This window comes from Orbicella faveolata, unplaced genomic scaffold (assembly GCF_042242905.1).
Source record: "Orbicella faveolata isolate gen_17 unplaced genomic scaffold, um_ofav_v1 contig_2, whole genome shotgun sequence".
Lineage (NCBI taxonomy): Eukaryota > Metazoa > Cnidaria > Anthozoa > Scleractinia > Merulinidae > Orbicella > Orbicella faveolata.
In genome coordinates this window covers 6,828,389-6,846,525 of record NW_028301547.1, presented here as the reverse complement: position 1 = coordinate 6,846,525, position 18,137 = coordinate 6,828,389, and the positions used below count along the sequence as shown (strand labels likewise).

The 18,137-nt window shown below is 38.4% G+C and overlaps 1 protein-coding gene across 1 annotated transcript; it reads left to right on the top strand.

Annotated features, from left to right (window-relative positions):
* Nucleotides 1-423: 423 nt before the first annotated feature.
* LOC110049773 (uridylate-specific endoribonuclease C-like) lies at nt 424-14,975 on the top strand. The gene is made up of 9 exons (XM_089289226.1): nt 424-750; nt 1,108-1,304; nt 3,545-3,669; nt 4,580-4,670; nt 5,143-5,270; nt 9,103-9,379; nt 10,897-11,043; nt 11,907-12,053; nt 14,821-14,975. The coding sequence occupies exons 1-7, from the start codon at nt 701-703 to the stop codon at nt 11,025-11,027; spliced, it is 999 nt and encodes a 332-aa protein (XP_089145352.1). The 5' UTR covers nt 424-700; the 3' UTR covers nt 11,028-11,043; nt 11,907-12,053; nt 14,821-14,975.
* Nucleotides 14,976-18,137: the final 3,162 nt, after the last annotated feature.

Below are 18,137 nucleotides of genomic sequence, written 5' to 3'. Positions count from 1 at the left end.
TTTAAATAATTTTCTTTTCACATGGCTGAAATTCTCTAGTTACTAGCTCTGTATTTGCACCATTTGTTCCATACGGGCTAGTGAGAAAGGAAAGCCCTGCTGGAATTAAGGAATCAAACAAAAACAAAATAAACGTGAAGTTGAAATGTTATGGTTAGTTCTTGTGGCCGTGTGGTAATTGTATTTGGATAGTCAATAGCTTACTGACAATTCACTTCAACTTTGAAAGTTGCATTCTTAATTGTCCATGGTAAATGGCTGGCTTTCCCATTCAATTGTTGAGAAAGTTTCTGAAACATTACTAGTCGTTTCACCTTAAGTTAAGTAAAGAAAAAAGGAAACAATTGATAGTTCTCAGGAAGTTGTATGTCTACTTCCAGAACTTGCCCAACTAGAGGCTAATAAACTTTATTTTTATTTTGGAGAGGAAACAGACTGTCGAATTGGAAGTTTTGCAAAATTGATAATCATATAATTAAATCATTTAATATTTGCTCGGAGGCTCAAAATGCTTCTTATGCATAGCTAATAGGTGCTTATTGTTTATTTTTCTGATATTGGTCACATGTTAAAGTTGCCCTAAGCTTTTAATAGTGCATAGCGCGCACAAGTTAATGATTCATGGAAAGACGGATAAATTTATCAGATTTCCAAAAAGGTCATCACTGCTTTGCCAATACTCGGGTTGTTCATTTGAAGGATGGCTAAACTCTTCGTTTTCTTCCTTCTAACTTCCCTTTTCAAAAGAAGGTAATTATGTTTAAATGTGTATTTATGAAAAGTATATCCCTTTTCTTATGTATTACATGTAATAGCATAAGTCGACTGCAAAAGAGTTGTGTCGACAATTAATAGAGTGTAATATCAGAAAGGGTTTATTGACCAGTGTTTGAGAAATTTCAAATCGATTCTTTTCACCTAAAAGTTCTCCAGTTTATTTTTTGTTTTGTTTTGTCGTTGTTCTTTCTCCCTTTCTTCTTTTCTCTTTTAACGGGGGATGGGGGGGATAACCTACTGTATTTTTTGGGATTACCTAAAAATTGAAAATTGTAAAATGTTAAATGGTGAATTTTCTTTTAATATAAAAGCAAAATTGTTGCTTTGCAGCTTAAGCTCTGCCTCCTCATCCGTCGCTCCGAAAGATCTTGGAGATGCTTGCCAAAATATTTGGAACGCGGCTGCTGGAAGCAATCTGAGAGTTCCTTCAGAACTAACTGTTGACCTTGCCGGTAAAAATCCACTGTTTACTGTGGAAGGGAATGGAGTACCCAAAATTAATTCCCTGGAGTTTATTAGATTCAGAGGTAATTAATTTCTGTTAGAGTGACTTTACAAAGCATTTAGATAGAGTTCACTGGCAGGGGCGTAGCCAGAAAAATATCATGACTGAGGTAACATCCATGAAAAAAAAATATGACTCAGGCAATTTCCATGCTTTCATTCTCTTCCTAGGTATTTAGGGTGTTTACAGTGGCTATAAACAAAAAAAGAAAAACAATGACTGAGGCAAGTGTCTCGGTTTGTCCGTTATTAGCTACAGCTCTGAATAGGATGAAGCAGACAAAGGAGTGTGATAGATAAGGGGTTTGGATGTTTTGCTCTTCTCTAGATTTGAAAACAAGAAGTGACTCGGTCGTAAAATGACAGTACATTCAATTGCGAGTGTAAAATACAACTTGTATTGGAAAATATATTATAGTTTATACAGCAACGAAATTAGAGAAGGACAATATCAAAATATAGCAAAACGAATACAGAAGGTGTTAAACAAAGGGACAGCCGTCTTACCAGTGAAATACATTATTATATGGCTCTGTCTCACAAGGACTGGGAACTACCAAATTCACGAATTTGATTGGCTGAAAGCGATATTGAAAGCGTTCTAGATTTCCCATCTAGACCGGCATCTAGACCAGTAATATTTTGCGGTGAAAAAGTTGCAAACTAAAATGTAAAATCATTGTCTATTTTCTTCTAACAATATATATTTATGGAAGTGCCAAAAGCCTGACGAGAAAAAAAAAGTAAAGAGGACGAGCAGCTCATGGCCGTTCGCAAGCAATATTTCAGCTAATGCAAATCAGTTGCAGTAAACGAGTTAAACTGTGCTTGTTTGCCATAGATTAGTCGGTCTGTATGGGATAATTTGGCCTCGGACTTGTGTACAGACCTCACTGTGTTCGGTCTGTACTCATGCACGACCTCGGTCACGATTCTCCCATATAAATGGACGAGTTAATTATCATGATGAAGCTGTTTGTTTAGAAAACGTTTTTCCCGGTGAATATGTAGATGTTTTATTTATTATATAGACGCGAGTGTCCTACTTGAAATTAGACTACGAAGGGTCTCAATGGGGAGGGTCCCTTTGATGGTTGACGGTTAATTTTTCGGAATGACGTTTATAACACAAAATTAAAGCGAAAATTTGGCTGTAATTTTTCATACTTGGATTGCATTTTCTCGAGTTAAAAACAATTTTTTTTCTAACAAAAGAAAATAAAATTCATTTTTTCGCGCCGCCGTGTAATATCCTTCGCATCTTCGCTGAAAACCTGGCGAAATAAATCGATCGATCAAACCAATAAACAACATAATCGTTATTAATTAAATAAACCAAGTAAGATCTGTGATCGATGAGTAATCGATTATGAACTTTTTTTTGTGACTTCCCATCGTTAGTAAACTTTCATCCACAATTTTTTCATCGATTAATATTGACTGTCATCGATGTGTCATTGCAATAAAAAACTGCGCTAGAATCCCTAGATTTCTTTGTTTCCACCTATTTAGATATTTACGAAACGAATCCAAGATGTTTTCAATGGTTTCAATATTTAGTCTAATTAGTTTTCATAGTGTTTCCCCAATGCAAGGAAGAATTTACTTTTCTTTCTCAAATTTGCTTAACACTTTTGATCTACCTACTGTTTCCCTTTGCCGAGTAGAACATTCTCTTGATTTCTTTGTTGACTTCCATTCTACTCAATGCTGCTAGCACCGTATGCTATCTGTGAAGTGAGTATTAGTAGGGGGGGGGGGGTGCAATTACTAGTTTAGTCTTTACGATTAATCTTGAAGAAAAACTCAAATAAACTTTACCAAATAAACATATAAGACCAGCAACGGTTCGAAATAGACTCAGATATAAGACTGGGGAGAACTAAATAAATAATACGTTTTTCATGATGACTTAGGGTGCGTCCGTTTTGTAGCCAAACACCAGGGAAGCAAGTAACACAGCTGGGGGTTGTTACGAGGCTTCAGAAAAATTTAGAGCGATTTAGCATTGGTGCAAAGACAAAATAATCATTCTAGAATGATCTAAAATAGATTCTTATTCTGGATTAGGATCAATCTAAAGCAATTCTGGTCTATTGTACTCTAGAACATTTGATTTTCTTCAGACCTTTGCATCGGCACTCTTGCGACCGAAGTTTACTCGAAGTTAGGTAGAAAGACAAAATTTTGTTTCCGTGTAGATTTTTTGTAGGATAACGATTAGGAAACTCGTCGTCATTTTCTTTATCTTTTTGTGACACAGAGCTACTGCAGGTCAACAACGAAGCACGTCAAGATTCATTTCTCAACGTGATAGTGCAACCAGGTGGACCTGTTGAACAAGCTTTGATTTATCTCAAAGCAAATGGTTTACTAGATGCGGAACAAGTATAGTCAATCCTCATTCGTTATGTAGCTAGAATCTTTGGTGTGGACCATGTAATGCCTTGAATAACTTTAGGCTTTTTGCAAGAAAAAAATGTCTTGATTTAGGCCCCGTCCACACGTATCCGGATATTTTTGAATCCGCAACTTTTTCTTTCCGAATTCAAAATTTTCCCCGTCCACACGTAGCGTATTCAAATCGGATTCGGACAGGTCCTTAGGCGAAACTTTTAATCGAATAATCTCTTTTTATTACTTTCTCAAACTCATTAATAATTCATCAAGTTTAAATAAAGGAAATCATGACCGTGACAGCCTTTGGATATCTGATCTTAATTAGCATGGATTTTTATGATTATATTTCTCCCCTTTCTCCTTAGTTTTAATTTCGATTGAGAAGATATATCAAACACTCAAGACAGTGTTTGACCACATCTCCCAACACCTCGAAGTCCGTCAAAAATACTCCGCTGCGCATCGTATTTTCAACTCTTTTTTCGGTGTTTGTAAATGTGGTCAAACACGGTCTTTCGTGTTTGATATATTACTTGAATTCTCAATTCTTCTTTTTGACGTATTTTTTTTAATCTCGATTCTTGCAAGCTTGTTTTGATTGGCAGAATCAATCCATTTCCTACTGTTCTCAAACGTTCTCGTACACTAATGTTACCAAAGAATGCAATGACACAGGTTTTTTTCAGTGCTTGAACGTGTATCTTTGTTATCCCTCACGGACCTGCAAGGGAGGAGAAAGGGGAGCGGGGACACAATTTTGAAACGAGGATTTATTCTGTGGTCTTCCTCTCCTCAATCCTCCTTTTTCCTTCTGGGTTCAATGGAGGGCCGCGCGTGTGATGACCTTGAAGTGCTTTTCAGAAATTGTGGGGATACTTTTTTGCGTCTTCTCTATTAGGATATTGCGGCCTTCAAGAATATTTTAAAAGAACTGTGGTTCCAACCTCCTAAAGGTAGCGAGAAAAAAGGCTTTGAGCATGTATTTATCGGTAAGTACCTCATGTTACTTGTGCTTGTCCATCACGAGGAAAAAAGGTTAATCATTTTGCCTTCAGCCACAATCTGAAGAAGCAAGCTGTGTTTCGTGGGCCCCTTTGTTTAACGGGCACTGTAGGATGCCCACGGGCGCGCAAGATCTTACTAAGTGATCAGTTTTAGCCACTGACGACAAGGAAAATTTAGCGGTAAATTATAATGAGCGACTGTTGTTGCCTGTTTTGCTAATCATTTTGCTAGTGTACTGATTGATTGCTTATCCACGATTAGCTGTCTCTGGAAAAGAAGACACGTGAGCCTTGTCTGTCCTTTAAGAATGTAATAATGAGTTGATGGACCTTATCACTATCCAGAATTTCAGCCATCTCATAGAGATAAACTCTCCAGAAAAGACGGCATCTTTTTTGGAGTGAGACAACCGAAATTCAGGCTAACAAGTTATAATTTAATCTTACTTTTTCCTAGGTGATATGGGAAAATTGGGAAAATCGTACGAGGGATTTCACAACTGGTTCATGTTCTACCAATTGCAGAATGCAGAGCCAAATCCAATAAGTAATGTTGTGGTGAACTCCCTGACGTATAACACACAGGTAAGCATTATCCGGAATTATCTGAATAGACCATTTTACAGTTGTCTGTTCAGTGACCTGGCCTTTGAATGGCAGCGAGACTGCAGGTGACCTTGTTTTGATACAGACCTCACTGCTTTTGTTGTATAAATCAAGTTGTTCTTATGCTCTGACTAGTTTGCATTTAAATGAGAAAAGCAGTGAGGTCTGTATCAAAGCAAGGTCACCTCCAGCCTCGCTTACATTCATAGGCCAGGTAACTAAGCACACAACTGTAAAATGGCCTATTGAATGTCTGACTGACCTTCGAACATGTGGTCTATGGAGACCTTTCGATTAGATGACGACTTCGAGGACGACATTGAGATTTTCTTCCTCGTCGGCAACAAGATTTCTTGCAAAAGTTGTCCTGAAGACGACGAATCTGCAAACTGTGAGTTTGACATAATTCTTTGACCTTATTTTTATGAACACTCAAACGTAAACTACATCTAGTATGGGAAAAATAGAACTCGTCATCGAATGTACAGCTCTCTTATACGAAACAGAACTGTGTAACCATTAAATTGATTTATATTCTAACCAACATACGACGCGACTTTGCAAAAGACTTATAACGTGTTATTCTTTGGAAAAAAGTGTCTCTCATTTGTAAGCGTACCCCAAAGACCAGCAAGTCGAAAGTTTTTCTACAGTGAGATTCTTTACAATTTTGTCCTTCCGGACAAGCAATTTTTTTAAAGAGAGCAATCGTGAAAAGTAAGGAACGTTTGCCATAAACGTGGTCAATTAATTCTAATACGAGGGTTTAAGTAAAACATTGAAGTAAAAAGATTTGGAAATGCACAGTAAAGGCTGCTGAATGAAAAAGAAAAGTAGCGTTTGCCGGCAATCATACTATATTCTCAAGTTCATTAATAATTCATCGAGTTTAATTAGCATAGATTTTTACGATTTTATTTCTCCGTTTTCTCCTTAGCTTTAGTTTCGATTGAGAAGATATATCGAACACTCAAGACAGTGTTTGAACACAATTCCAAACACCTCGAAGTGCGCTGCGCGTCGTATTTTCAACTCTCTTCTTGGTGTTTGGAAATGTGGTCAAACACGGCCTTTCATGATAAGTTAATAAAGATGGTGAATTTTAAGCTCGGTAATGAATTTTGAAGGTGAATTAATCAACATGACACGAGCGTGGGACAAAGAAAACTTCTGAATCCCCGACAGGAATCGAACCCATTACCTCCCGAACACCGGGCGGGCGCTCTATCCACTGAGCTACGAGAACTCATGGAGAGCAAGGTCATTTAACTGAGTTCATATATGATAGGTGTCCTGCATACTGCTAGGATCAACACTACAACACGGCCTTTCATGTTTGATATATTACTTCTCATAGCCTTTGCATTAATCAACGGCTGTCTGAAAATTGAGTGCATGAATAATGGTCACCGTGATTATTAGGTGATATAACAACGGTTATTACCCAGGCAGTGAGACCTGGGTTTAAATTTCGGCTCCTTTTTTTTTTTTCTACGTTCAGTCACATATCGCCGTCTGGTCTCTAACGCGCATGCGCCACCTGTGTATGCGTACAGCACATGGAATTTACAGAGGTTGTCGTCGAGAAAAGTTAGCACGGATTCCATGATTTCTATGCGATGAAATCACATACAAACAACACACCGTTCAAGGTAGACCAACACTAAAGGACGTTAAGCGTTTTCGGAACGGGTCGCTGCAAGCCTTAGAGAGATCAATTTACGAGCGAACATTTTGAGTGAATTCATGAACCATGTTATACCAAAGCAGCCATCAACCGGGGCTATCAACTCTTCAACTTGATAAAAAGCATCTTCAGAAGCGTCTTCGTATTTTTAGACGTGATCGTGAACCAAGCAGAATCCCAGCACGAGCTCAAGAACATCTGAGCAACAAGAGCTGAAAGGTTAGAGGATTTGTTTACGAATTCATCTGTTCGAGTACACCCAAGTAAAATGCTCTGAGAAACTTCGTAAAGTATAATAAAGATAAAATCTCGAACTAAACGATATTCTCTCGTTATTTGCCTGTAACAGAGTTATGTGTCTTAACAAGAGTGAAACTCATGTAGCGAATTATTGTACCTTTAAGCTGAAATAAACTATTTTGTTGACTATGTTGACCCCAGCAAAACAATTCTTGGCTTGCACCGTCACGCAATCCTGACGCAATAAAAAATTTATTCGAAAACCATTTAGTGGATAAAATCAAGAAATTGCGATGTTATAGGAGATTAATAAAGATGACACTCCTCGAATTTTTAAGTCTGTGCGTTTTTCCAAGATCAGATATTCGTCGAAATATTTTGCACAAATTTACAGAGAACAGTATGGAACCGCCATGTTGGTGTATCTCCGCGGTACGTCTACATTGCGGCCGGAAAATATTGTAAAAACATCTGGAACTTACTTTGGCTATCTAGGCGACTGATTATCTGTACTGAACAAACAAGCATTTACATAAGCACTTTTCCTAATACTTTAACTTCTAAATGGGCTAAAACTCACGAGATAAGTATATGATTTCGACAACCGCGTTCGTAAGTCTATGTCACGCATCGCCATAACTATGAAATTCAAAATGTCTCGCTTGCTTGAGCAAATAACAACGCAAATAACAACAACAAAGGCTAAGGAAAATAGACTGAAACGTTTATGGGTTGATATAAAGACCTTGACTCATTTCATACCCTAAAGACTTCCAAACGAGTAATAAGCTATTAATCGATTCCAAGAAATGCAATCAAAAGCAGAATAGCTTAAGCACATCAATTCGATTGAATTTCGTACAACTTCAAATGCAGAACATTTAGCTCAATTGCAATATAGCTATTGCTTCTCAGTATAACGACTGCCTGGGTACACGCAGTGAAGCGTCTAGTTAGAATTTAAAAAGTCGAACATGTATTAACTTACATGTATAGAAAATTATTACCAGTTGATGTAAACGAAAATTTTGATTTTTACGTCGAGATAAGAAAATTTGCAACCTACGGTGAAGAGTTTTTTGCGAGCGAGCGCCCACTAGCTATTTTAGTGGGTCTGCCCGTTGTTGATAAGTTGCAAAAACTGAAGTATAGTATTAGAACGATGGAAGGAGGAAAGTATGGTCAAATTTTTCCTTCCCCTCCCCGTAACTCTTCCACTTGTTAGAGCGCTAATTCCTTTCATCCATTCAGCCCAAGCACCCTATCCAAGATAGAACACATCGCATAAAATGCAAAGGCGGTTTGTACAATGACTGTCTAGCTTCTCGTTCGCTGATTGGCTCATTTTTACCATCGATAAGAGAGCAGACGGATAAAATTTTAATGTATGCAAGCTTTCAAGTTCAAATTTCAGCTGTCAAACTATAAACTTTTTAATCAATGAGATTTTATGGACCTTTTAAAGTAGCCAAGAAAAGCTATTGGCGAGAAAAGCTATTGGCAATGTTTACGTCAGTTTGAATATAATTCACTTATCTTTGTTTGCGGCAAGTTGACGGCGTCTTTTCCCCTCATTTATTCCCGGCATTTGACCATTTTGGGGTCTTGTTATTGTAAAAAGAACTGCGAAACCACTCGCCGGCGACTCGTGGTTCCACAGCTACTTTGACAATTTATCAATTTATCATCAATAAGAGGACAGACGCATGAAAATGTGACATCAATTTGTTAAGTTCAAAATAAGCCTGCACTGCGGTGTAGTTTGTACTAAGTTGCCATTCATAGTATTTTTATTGTGTATCATTTCTCTCCTTAAAAATGACATGAAACAAAAGCCCCAAAACCATTTATTGACTGCACGATCTCTTGCCCTTAATTTTGCAGCCTGCTTTTATGGACGGCCTGAATTTCAAGTGGAACAAGGCGAAAAAAGATGCCGCCAGCAGCAGCTTGTTTGTTGGAACCAGCCCGGCATTTGATTTTTCCATTTTCAGCGTCTGTGCTCTTGCGATATTTCCAGCGCCAAACGCATTCAGGGAATGTACTTGTCGGATCTTCAAAAGCACGTTAACAATTAGAGCGCAACAAATTTTTCAAAAAGTCAGAAGGGTCCAAACTCCAACCGAGAAGGTTAACACAGCTTATCCCTCGTCTGTTGTTGGTAAGTTATACTTTGCACAAGCTAGGAAGCTAGAAATTTGACTGAAAGACGTGTAAATGTTTGCTTGTAGTGTATTCGTAAACCGACTAAATAATAAATCAGGCTCGCTATCAAAACATATGTATGTAAGAAGCTTCATAGCATCTTGTAGAATGTATAAACACTAAACTCCACTTGACGCGAAAATATGCTCGGATATTTGTCCGCGAAGATTATCTGTTCAGAGAAGCGAACCGTTTTCCGAGAGCGTAGCTCGAGGAAAACTGCGAGCTTTGCTAGGATCGCGTTTGTCGAAAAATATACACTTATCTCGTGAGTCTTAGCCATTTTAGGAGTTGAAGTATTAGGAAAAGTGCTTGTGTTAATGCTTTTTGGTTAGGTTCAGATGATCAGTCGACTAGATAGCCAAAGTAAGTTCTAGGTGTTTACACTATTTTCCGGCCGCCATATTGGAGGACTAGGCTCTATAATTTTGCGCGGAACATTTCGACGAATATCTCAAATTTGGGACAACGCACACACCTTAAAGTGCCCATAATGTCAAAAAGATTTTTTTCGCTCATCTAATTCTACATTTCACCTAATGAACTTCTGCGAAAAAAATTTTCGATTTGGATAAAATGCAATTTTTTTGTGTGTTTTTAAAGACGTTCAAATTTGCCGCCATTTTGGTCCACCATTCGCACCAGTCTTCCTCGGTTTGAAGTGAGTCGTGACGTAGGTTCACGAACACGTGATTTGGGTAATGACTTATCTGACTTGAAAACAAGTGGAAACTTTGCTTCAGAGTTGTCTACATTTATTTGAAAATGCCGGAAAGGTGCGTTGCCGCTCTTTGTAACAACGTTAATGGTCCAGAAAACAAGAGCATCTTCATCGTAGGTTCCTGAACCTACGTCACAGGCATCAGTCTCGTGGCCATTGAGCACGTTATTCTTGTGGTCAGCAGCAGGGGTCGACCGCAAGAAAATAGAATTTTGAACTTTGTAAAGATTCTTAAAAAAATTGCGTTTTATCCAAATCGAAAAATTTTTTCGCAGAAGCTCATCAGGTGAAATGTAGAATTAGATGAGCGAAATTTTTTTTTTTTTGACATTATGGGCACTTTAAGGTGGCTCAAAACAGTGATATTTCTGTGAGGCGCCTGGGCTCTAGCGCACTTCAGCGCGAGGCATCACGCGATTATTCGAGGGTACACGGTTTGTTGCTATGCAACAGGACAGTACAACCTTAAGTTTTGACTCAAACACAATGCAAGGCACAGTGGAGAGTTACCTTAAAAACCATAGCACAGCCGTTCAAAACAGTACAGTAAAAGCCCTGAAAAATCGCACTTAGTTCTGTAAGTCTGAAAAAAAAAGAAAAAAAAAAAAAAAAACCAGAAAACTGTTTTGAGCCACCTTAAACTTGCAGAACGTCTTCTTTATTTATCGTCTATAATATCACAATTTCTTGACTTTATCCACTGAATGGTTTTGCTTTTATTTTTAATGCGTGGCAATGAACACATTCTATAGCTGATTCTGTCTGCACAAACGTTCGTACCAAGGACCGAACAAACTGTGGATGGGCTGATATAGACGAAGACACCTGTGGACAAAGAGGTTGTTGTTTTGACAGTAAGGAATGCGCTGGCGTAGCATATTAGTGTTTTTATCCTTCAAGTGAGTTAAAGCTCTTTTTTACGGAATTTCTAGTAAAATCTTCCTTTCCAATGTCCAAACGATTATTACAGCTGCCTCTTTACCACAACCTCTTTTGTCTCAATCCGTAAAAGCTCAGCCAATTTCTTCTAAAAAGACGTTCCCTTCAACTGATCCTGGAGTTTCAAGTTGATATCTCTGGACTTGATTCGTTTTGGTTTTCAATTTAAATTTTGTGAGGGTCGCCATGTTTCCGTTGTGGTAATTTGCGACGTCATTGCGCAGTCAGTTATCTTAATGTGGAATCTGCGGAGGAAGATCAGATTCCCCGTTGAGACTGAACATATTCATCCAGAATAAGAGTTATAAACGATTAAAAGCACTTTTATCTCTCTAGATTAAAACTTTGCTCTATTCTTAATAAAAACGTCCAATCTCGCAATGACGTCATAAGTTCCCATCAATCTTTGTATAAAATGACGTGACGGAACGTGGGAAATTTGAAATCCTGGAATAGCAGAAGCAAAGCGCCCATCCTGCTCGCAAAAAACCTTAGTCCGCCGCTAAGACGCCTTCGACGTTGTAAAATCATAAGAAACGACAAGAAGAGAATTTAGGTGAGTTTAAAGGAAAACGTTAATGCTAATTTCGAGCACTTTACACCAACAGCAGTATTTTCCACTTGATCTCTATCTTACAACGAAGGTTATGACTAATTATGAACTACGCTCCGCAGAGTTAATGAGGGTTGAACTCTTATCCTGTATGTCCGCTGTATGTCGCTACTTCTTAAAGTGACTGAATCACGCTTACATACTGAGCTTAGGCTTCCCGTGGTGTGATGTGAACTGTCCTTCATTCTCTCTTTCTCTCTCTTTTCACAGACCACAAATGCCATGGCATCCCTCCCGAAAAGAGAAGGAATTGCGATTCTCGGTCTGGAATAACAAGGGTTCAGTGCGAAGAAAAGGATTGTTGTTTTGACGCGAACCCTGGCGAAGGTGTTCCTGCATGCTTCCATGGAGTTTCCGGTAAGGATATTTACCAATTATTCCACGAGCGCGCGTTGGATATGAGATGGTAGCTAGGTAGCCAACGAGGTGCGTAGTGCCGAATTAGCTATAATCACCTCATATCTAACAAGCGTGAGTGGAGTAATCGTTTCATTAAAAACGCCCGCAACATAGAAAACTAAACTAAAACTAAAATGAAATAAAATAAAATAACAATAAAACGCCCTCCAAAAATAACGCGTACACTTACCATATTTGTAGAGCACGTTATAATGGATCATATACTATGATGGATCAGCCAACGTAAATTCATCAATTGTGTTATCAAATGATCCAGTTTATAATAAGTTAATGTAGCATTTAAAGTACACCTAACCCCCAAATTTTTTTTTTCGCTAAAACGAATCTAATTGTTATTTGAAATAGTTCTGCAAAAAAATTTTTGGATTCCGTTAAATCCTCGATTTTCTGTGCGCCGACGAAATCTCGAAAATAGCTTCAAAACACCGCCATTTTGTTTCAAGACCGAGTTTGAGGAGAATGGGTCCAGTGGCTCTTGTGACGTCTACCCAGGAAGATTGGATATCTCACGTCCTCTCATTTCCTTCAGGATGGTGCAATACACATTCGAAAAGTGCGCAGAAATGCCTTCCAGAGGTGCTATCAGCTGTTGCAGCAATATTCCAGATTTAAAGAAACATATACTGTACAATTTACTGACGATGATCGGCTAATGGTGCAATAAAGACGTAAACGATGGTTGATTTTGTCGAACCGAAACAAGCGAACTGAATCTGTGAGAATCATTGAAGAACTCTCACTGGAATTTGTTCCATAGACTTTCGAACGCTATTTTCATAAATTTTCTGTTTAAAGCTAACCAGCAATTTGTAGAAATACTACCGACAACCTATATCGTCCAATCCCGCAGTATTTATAACATAACCGGCAAAGTTGTGTGATCCGATCATGATCAAGAAGCGTTATACTGATATGTAAATAGATCGCAACTGTGCGCCGCTAATCAACACATTTCTCTTCCGATTTAGATGAAAGTCGAAGATTAATCCTTTAGAATTACATGATAACAATATTGTTACACTCACAGGGTTTTTTGAAGGTTTGGAAATCAGCAGTGCGACAAAGATTCTGTGCAATAGCGTCGAAAATATGACCGCGTAACATTATCTGCGGACCGCTTTGGGAACACATCTTTTCGCTTCTCCGACGAATTTCACTGCAAGCTTTGAGAACAATTTACATTGGTTATTTGGAGTTACGACTTAAAACGTGTGACAATGTGAAATGGTAATTGTATGAAATGTTTCCTTCCGCCTTGCTTCCCGCAGCTTCAAAAATACAGGTCCAAACAATACGATTTTCAATCGATCGAAGCCAATGTTTTGGAGGTCATCAAGTCTCGCAAACTGCAACACGTATGTCGCTCTTATAAACATGAAGCATTCAACTGAAAGTAAAACACAAACTGGATTTAACAGAACAATCACAACCTGACAAAATACATTTTCGCTAAGGACAAATGTAAACGGGCTATAAACGCGCGTGGGAATCGTATGTTTAGTTGACGAAATTACCTTCCAAAGCAGTCCTCGAGTTTTCTTTCCTGCTTTTCGTTTGCCTGCTCCTCCACTTCATATCTAGCTTTCCATTCCTAATATACAAGCAGCTCGTCCGCAAAGAAGTCTTCCCCTTCTTCGCTTGAAATATTGTAAATTGCTCTCAAAGCTCTAACCAGTGAGTTCACAGTTGTCGAATGTGCTCGATCGAAGTTTATTTCGGAGTCTTCCGAATCGAAACTTAACACTGACTCCAGTGACGAAAACGAAATGATTCTGAGACAAAACTTGGACGTTTTAGTCCCAAAATACATCGGAACGATTAGTTTTGTGTTCCATTTTCTCGAGCAAATACAGAGAGTTGACTGAGGCGCTATTGTGTTTGGTTCCTGGGTAGACGTAATCAGGTACCGCCGCCCCAGACTCCCTAAAACGCGGTCGTGAAACACTTCAAGCGCGACTTTGAAAGGGCATAGGAAATCGAGGATTCAACCAAATTCAAAAATTTCTTCGCCCAAATGCTTCAAATAAAGTCTAGATTCCTTTTAGCGAAAAAAATTTTTGGGGTTAGGTGCACTTTAAGAATTTGGCGAACTCCAAAAAGCTAGAAGTGCTTGTGTGGTTGTGATGCATATAACTTGAACGCTTTGATAGGGTACCATTAAGCTCTAGGCATTCCTGATTAATTAATTATTGGGTCAAATATCTTTGTAGAAGAAGAGTAATAGAAAATGGTATCATCCTACATATTTTGATGGAAATCTACGAGTCTGTTGAAATTCTCTCTCCTATTATTGTTCATTCACGATGGCCTAGTTCACACTTGCGACATAATGACATCAAATAAACATAGCCACACAAGAAGGACGTTATGTTGTTATGTTTGCAGTGTGAACATCCTAAAATAATGATATAATAACAACATAACAGCATAAACATAACGTCAGAAGGAGAAGAAACTGATCTTTTTCTTGTCTTCATGTCGATGTTCACATTACCGACATAAGCAATTATGTCGTTATGTCGTTGTGTCGTTGCGTCATCGTGTGGCCGTGTAGTCGTGTGGTCGTGTCCGGCGTTATGTTGCTGGTGTGAACTAGGCCTAAGAGAGGGAGATCGAGCACGTGTTGCTCTTGGAGACATTTTTTAGGTAAAACTGTGGTTCAATGCATGTAGTAAGTAATATGTATATCTCTTCTAAGTTACAGAACCCGCTGTAGCGTGAAGGACGAGAGAAAGCCTTCTCAAAATGATCAAGTGAAAGGGTATATCAGTGCCACGTAAAAAAGTTTATGAAAACTAACTTTAAATGTGCTTTGTTATTTAATAAACGGCATCAGTGTGGCACAGACACACAAACGAAGATCTGTTGTTTGTTGAACTGATCTCTTCATTTAACAAGATTAGAACGAGTGCTGTTTATCCTTAGGGAGAGTAAAAGCCCCGTCAGTAAAATAACATTGTGATCCCAAACACGTTTCTTTGACTCCGACCGCTCGTTAAGCCCATGCACATTCCCATGTGTCAAGAGAAAATTAGGCTAAGAGAGTTTATTTCTCATATACTGTAGACCCTGTTCCCAAGCTTATCCCTCCCTAGTTATTTCTAGATTACTAATTAATTAATTGATTAATTATTAATTTCTCATATTCTTTTAGCCCTGTTCCCAAGCTCATCCCCCTCAAGTTATTTCTAGGTTACTCCGGCTTTGACAATTCCAGAAAAGCCTAGAAGTTACCAATCAGAGAACGTTCCACTGGGAGAGGCCGATTAGATTTAGGAGAACCAGTTTTGGAAAGTTAAATTCGGCCAAAAAAGTATATGTTGCATTTTAAACTCCAAAAAAAGTTACGTAGATTTTGCTTCAAATGTCTAGGTAGAAAAAAAAAAAATCATGGACCATTTTCGCTGAAAATCTTTCGCGAAATTTGGGCATCAGTCGTTCTGTTTGTTCAGATTATAGTCTGTAATTGCTGAGCGGCGTATGGTTCAGTTAAAAAGTGAAAAAGTACTTTATGCTCACGTGACAGCTTGCAAGTGCCTCAAACCGTGAAACTATCCCTTTAGGGGGCTATCAGTGTGTTTTTTACTTGAGTGTTGAAAGTAACTCACATTTGCTTTAGTTTTACAGTACTTTTCTTTAACGGAATGGCTTGAAAAAAACTCGCGCCACTTTGTCATCCAATCGGACCTCAAAGCAAAACCAATCACGACTCGTTCGCACGTGGTTTCTTACGCTCATTCCATGTTAACTGCATTGCATTTGCCTCGATTTTGATTGGTTCACTGGGTTTTCCGTGCCCTTGGCAATCGAAAAATAATGATAATATATGTTGACAGTTTCTTCAAGTCTAATACTGCATGCGGTCAGCTATATAGGAAAGTAAGTCATTGATAGATGAAAATAGGGACGAGTTAGATACTGCACCATTCAGATGAAAAGGAGAGCACGTGCAGTTTCCAAGTCCTACCTATTTTGGACACAAATTATAAATGCAGACATACATACCTTGATTGCCAAAGAAGCACCGTGGTACATCTGGCACTGTGTTGTCAAAACAACATTTTCGGACTTTCTTGCATTTATCACGTTGTATGCTATAATAGCCACAGTCAATTCTTTGTTGTGCGTCAATCCCTTTGCATTGGCTATCTGCAAAACCAGAGACAATTATTAGTGGATATTAATTAGTTAAATTAACATGTCTGAAATGAAACAAGCAACATCTAGAGCAGTGCGGGAAGCAAACGACCCTTGTTGGTCCTTTTTCAGTGGCATAGTTGATAACGTCATGGTACATTTTCTGAAAAGTTAATATGGATCTCACTGACGCTTAAGAATAAGGGCAAGTAACATACGCAGACCCGGTGAAATGTTGATAATTACTTCCAATGCCTCTGTGGTTTCTAGTAAAGACTCAAGGGCATAGCCAGGATTTTTCAAAGGGGGGGGGGGGGGGTCACACTCTGTCAAAGCGAGGGTACTCACCAGATTGTCATGTCGTTTTCGCCACCTGTTGTAGTTTGTTTGCTTGAAAAAGGGTTACAAAGGGGGGTCACGGACACCCAGAACCCCACCCCCCCGCTAGCTACGCCCCTGAGATTTGAGTTTAAAGATTCAAATGCAAGGGCCCGAAAATATTGAAAATATTCACTATTATGTTAATTCACCTTCAACTTTTTTAGGGCTTAAAAGAGGATGAATAGAAGAGAGTTAATCCCCCATATAGACCATATAGATTAGATATAAGGCTCAAAAGGCATTTAAAAGTGTCAAATTTTCTATAGAAATCTAAAAATCTAAATTTCTAGTGACAATTTGACACTTTTAAATGCATTTTGAGTCTTATATCTAATTTATCGGCAGTGTCACGCATCTTATCTCATTCCTACTGAATTTAGACCATGTAGACCTTATCACCGAGGCAATCCTTTTCAAGTTACTTTAGACATCTGGTATCCAGTCCTTACCACGCGCGTCGCGTGGATGTTTTCATGAAAGATGAAAAGCCGGTTGAACTGTCCACATGAGCAAAGGCGTGAGGGTGTTACTTTGCAAAAAAGAGAAAGGCTATCCCCCGAGTTTTTATTGCATTTGTGTAAAATTCATAACAGAGTAAGACTTTTCCGAATTGCTGTTACCTCTGTTTCAAAACGAGTATTAGTGAATAACCTTTCATATTAAGGTGAGTTTTTCTTGCACGCTCATTGTGTTTCAAATTAAACTCATTTCGATATGAATAGTTTTGCACCAATACTCGTTTTGAAAGAGGAAATGGTTTATTACAAAGTGGACCAAGTTTTAAAGCCTCTTCTTTTTTAATAGAACCACGTTTTTTTATAAATTCACGTTGTTGTTTTCTGCGTACCAACCAGTTGAATAATAGCAGCACTTAGATTTAATACAGCTTGCTTCCTCAGTACTTAATATCATATCACTCATATCACTCGTATCACTCATATGATGTCATTCCCGGGATGTTTGTGGGAACGAAAAATGCCGTGGAACCAGCTCTCCCAAAATTTTACGTGTATTTCTATAACTCGAGTAAAACAACAGGAAAAATGTATCCGTCACAAGTTACAAATAGCATATTTCGCTTTCTCCATTCGTTTCTTCAACTGCGGACAGGCAAGACTAATTTGTATGCCTTTTTAACTCCTATTTTACCTCAAGGATTGACATTAGGTGCAGTAGTTTATTTAACAGACTTGTGGCGCTGAGTTAAGTACGTTAACCTGATCTAAATTTCACAAATGTAGCTTCTTTTATTGCTGATAGTTGTAAGCTTACACTGTCTTAAAATTAAACAAAAGCTTCTAAAACCGTATAGTCTTCAATGCACCTTATCCCAAAATCGAGCAGTCATTTTTTTTTTTTGTCGGTCTTTTTGGCAAAAGTTGATATTTACCTAAATACATGGCAAGTTTTAAAAATAGCTGTACTCGGGTACAATCTAGGCGAACACCGACGCCTTAAGGTGGATTTCCACTGTCGCGTAAAAATTTGCGTGCTAAAACTTAC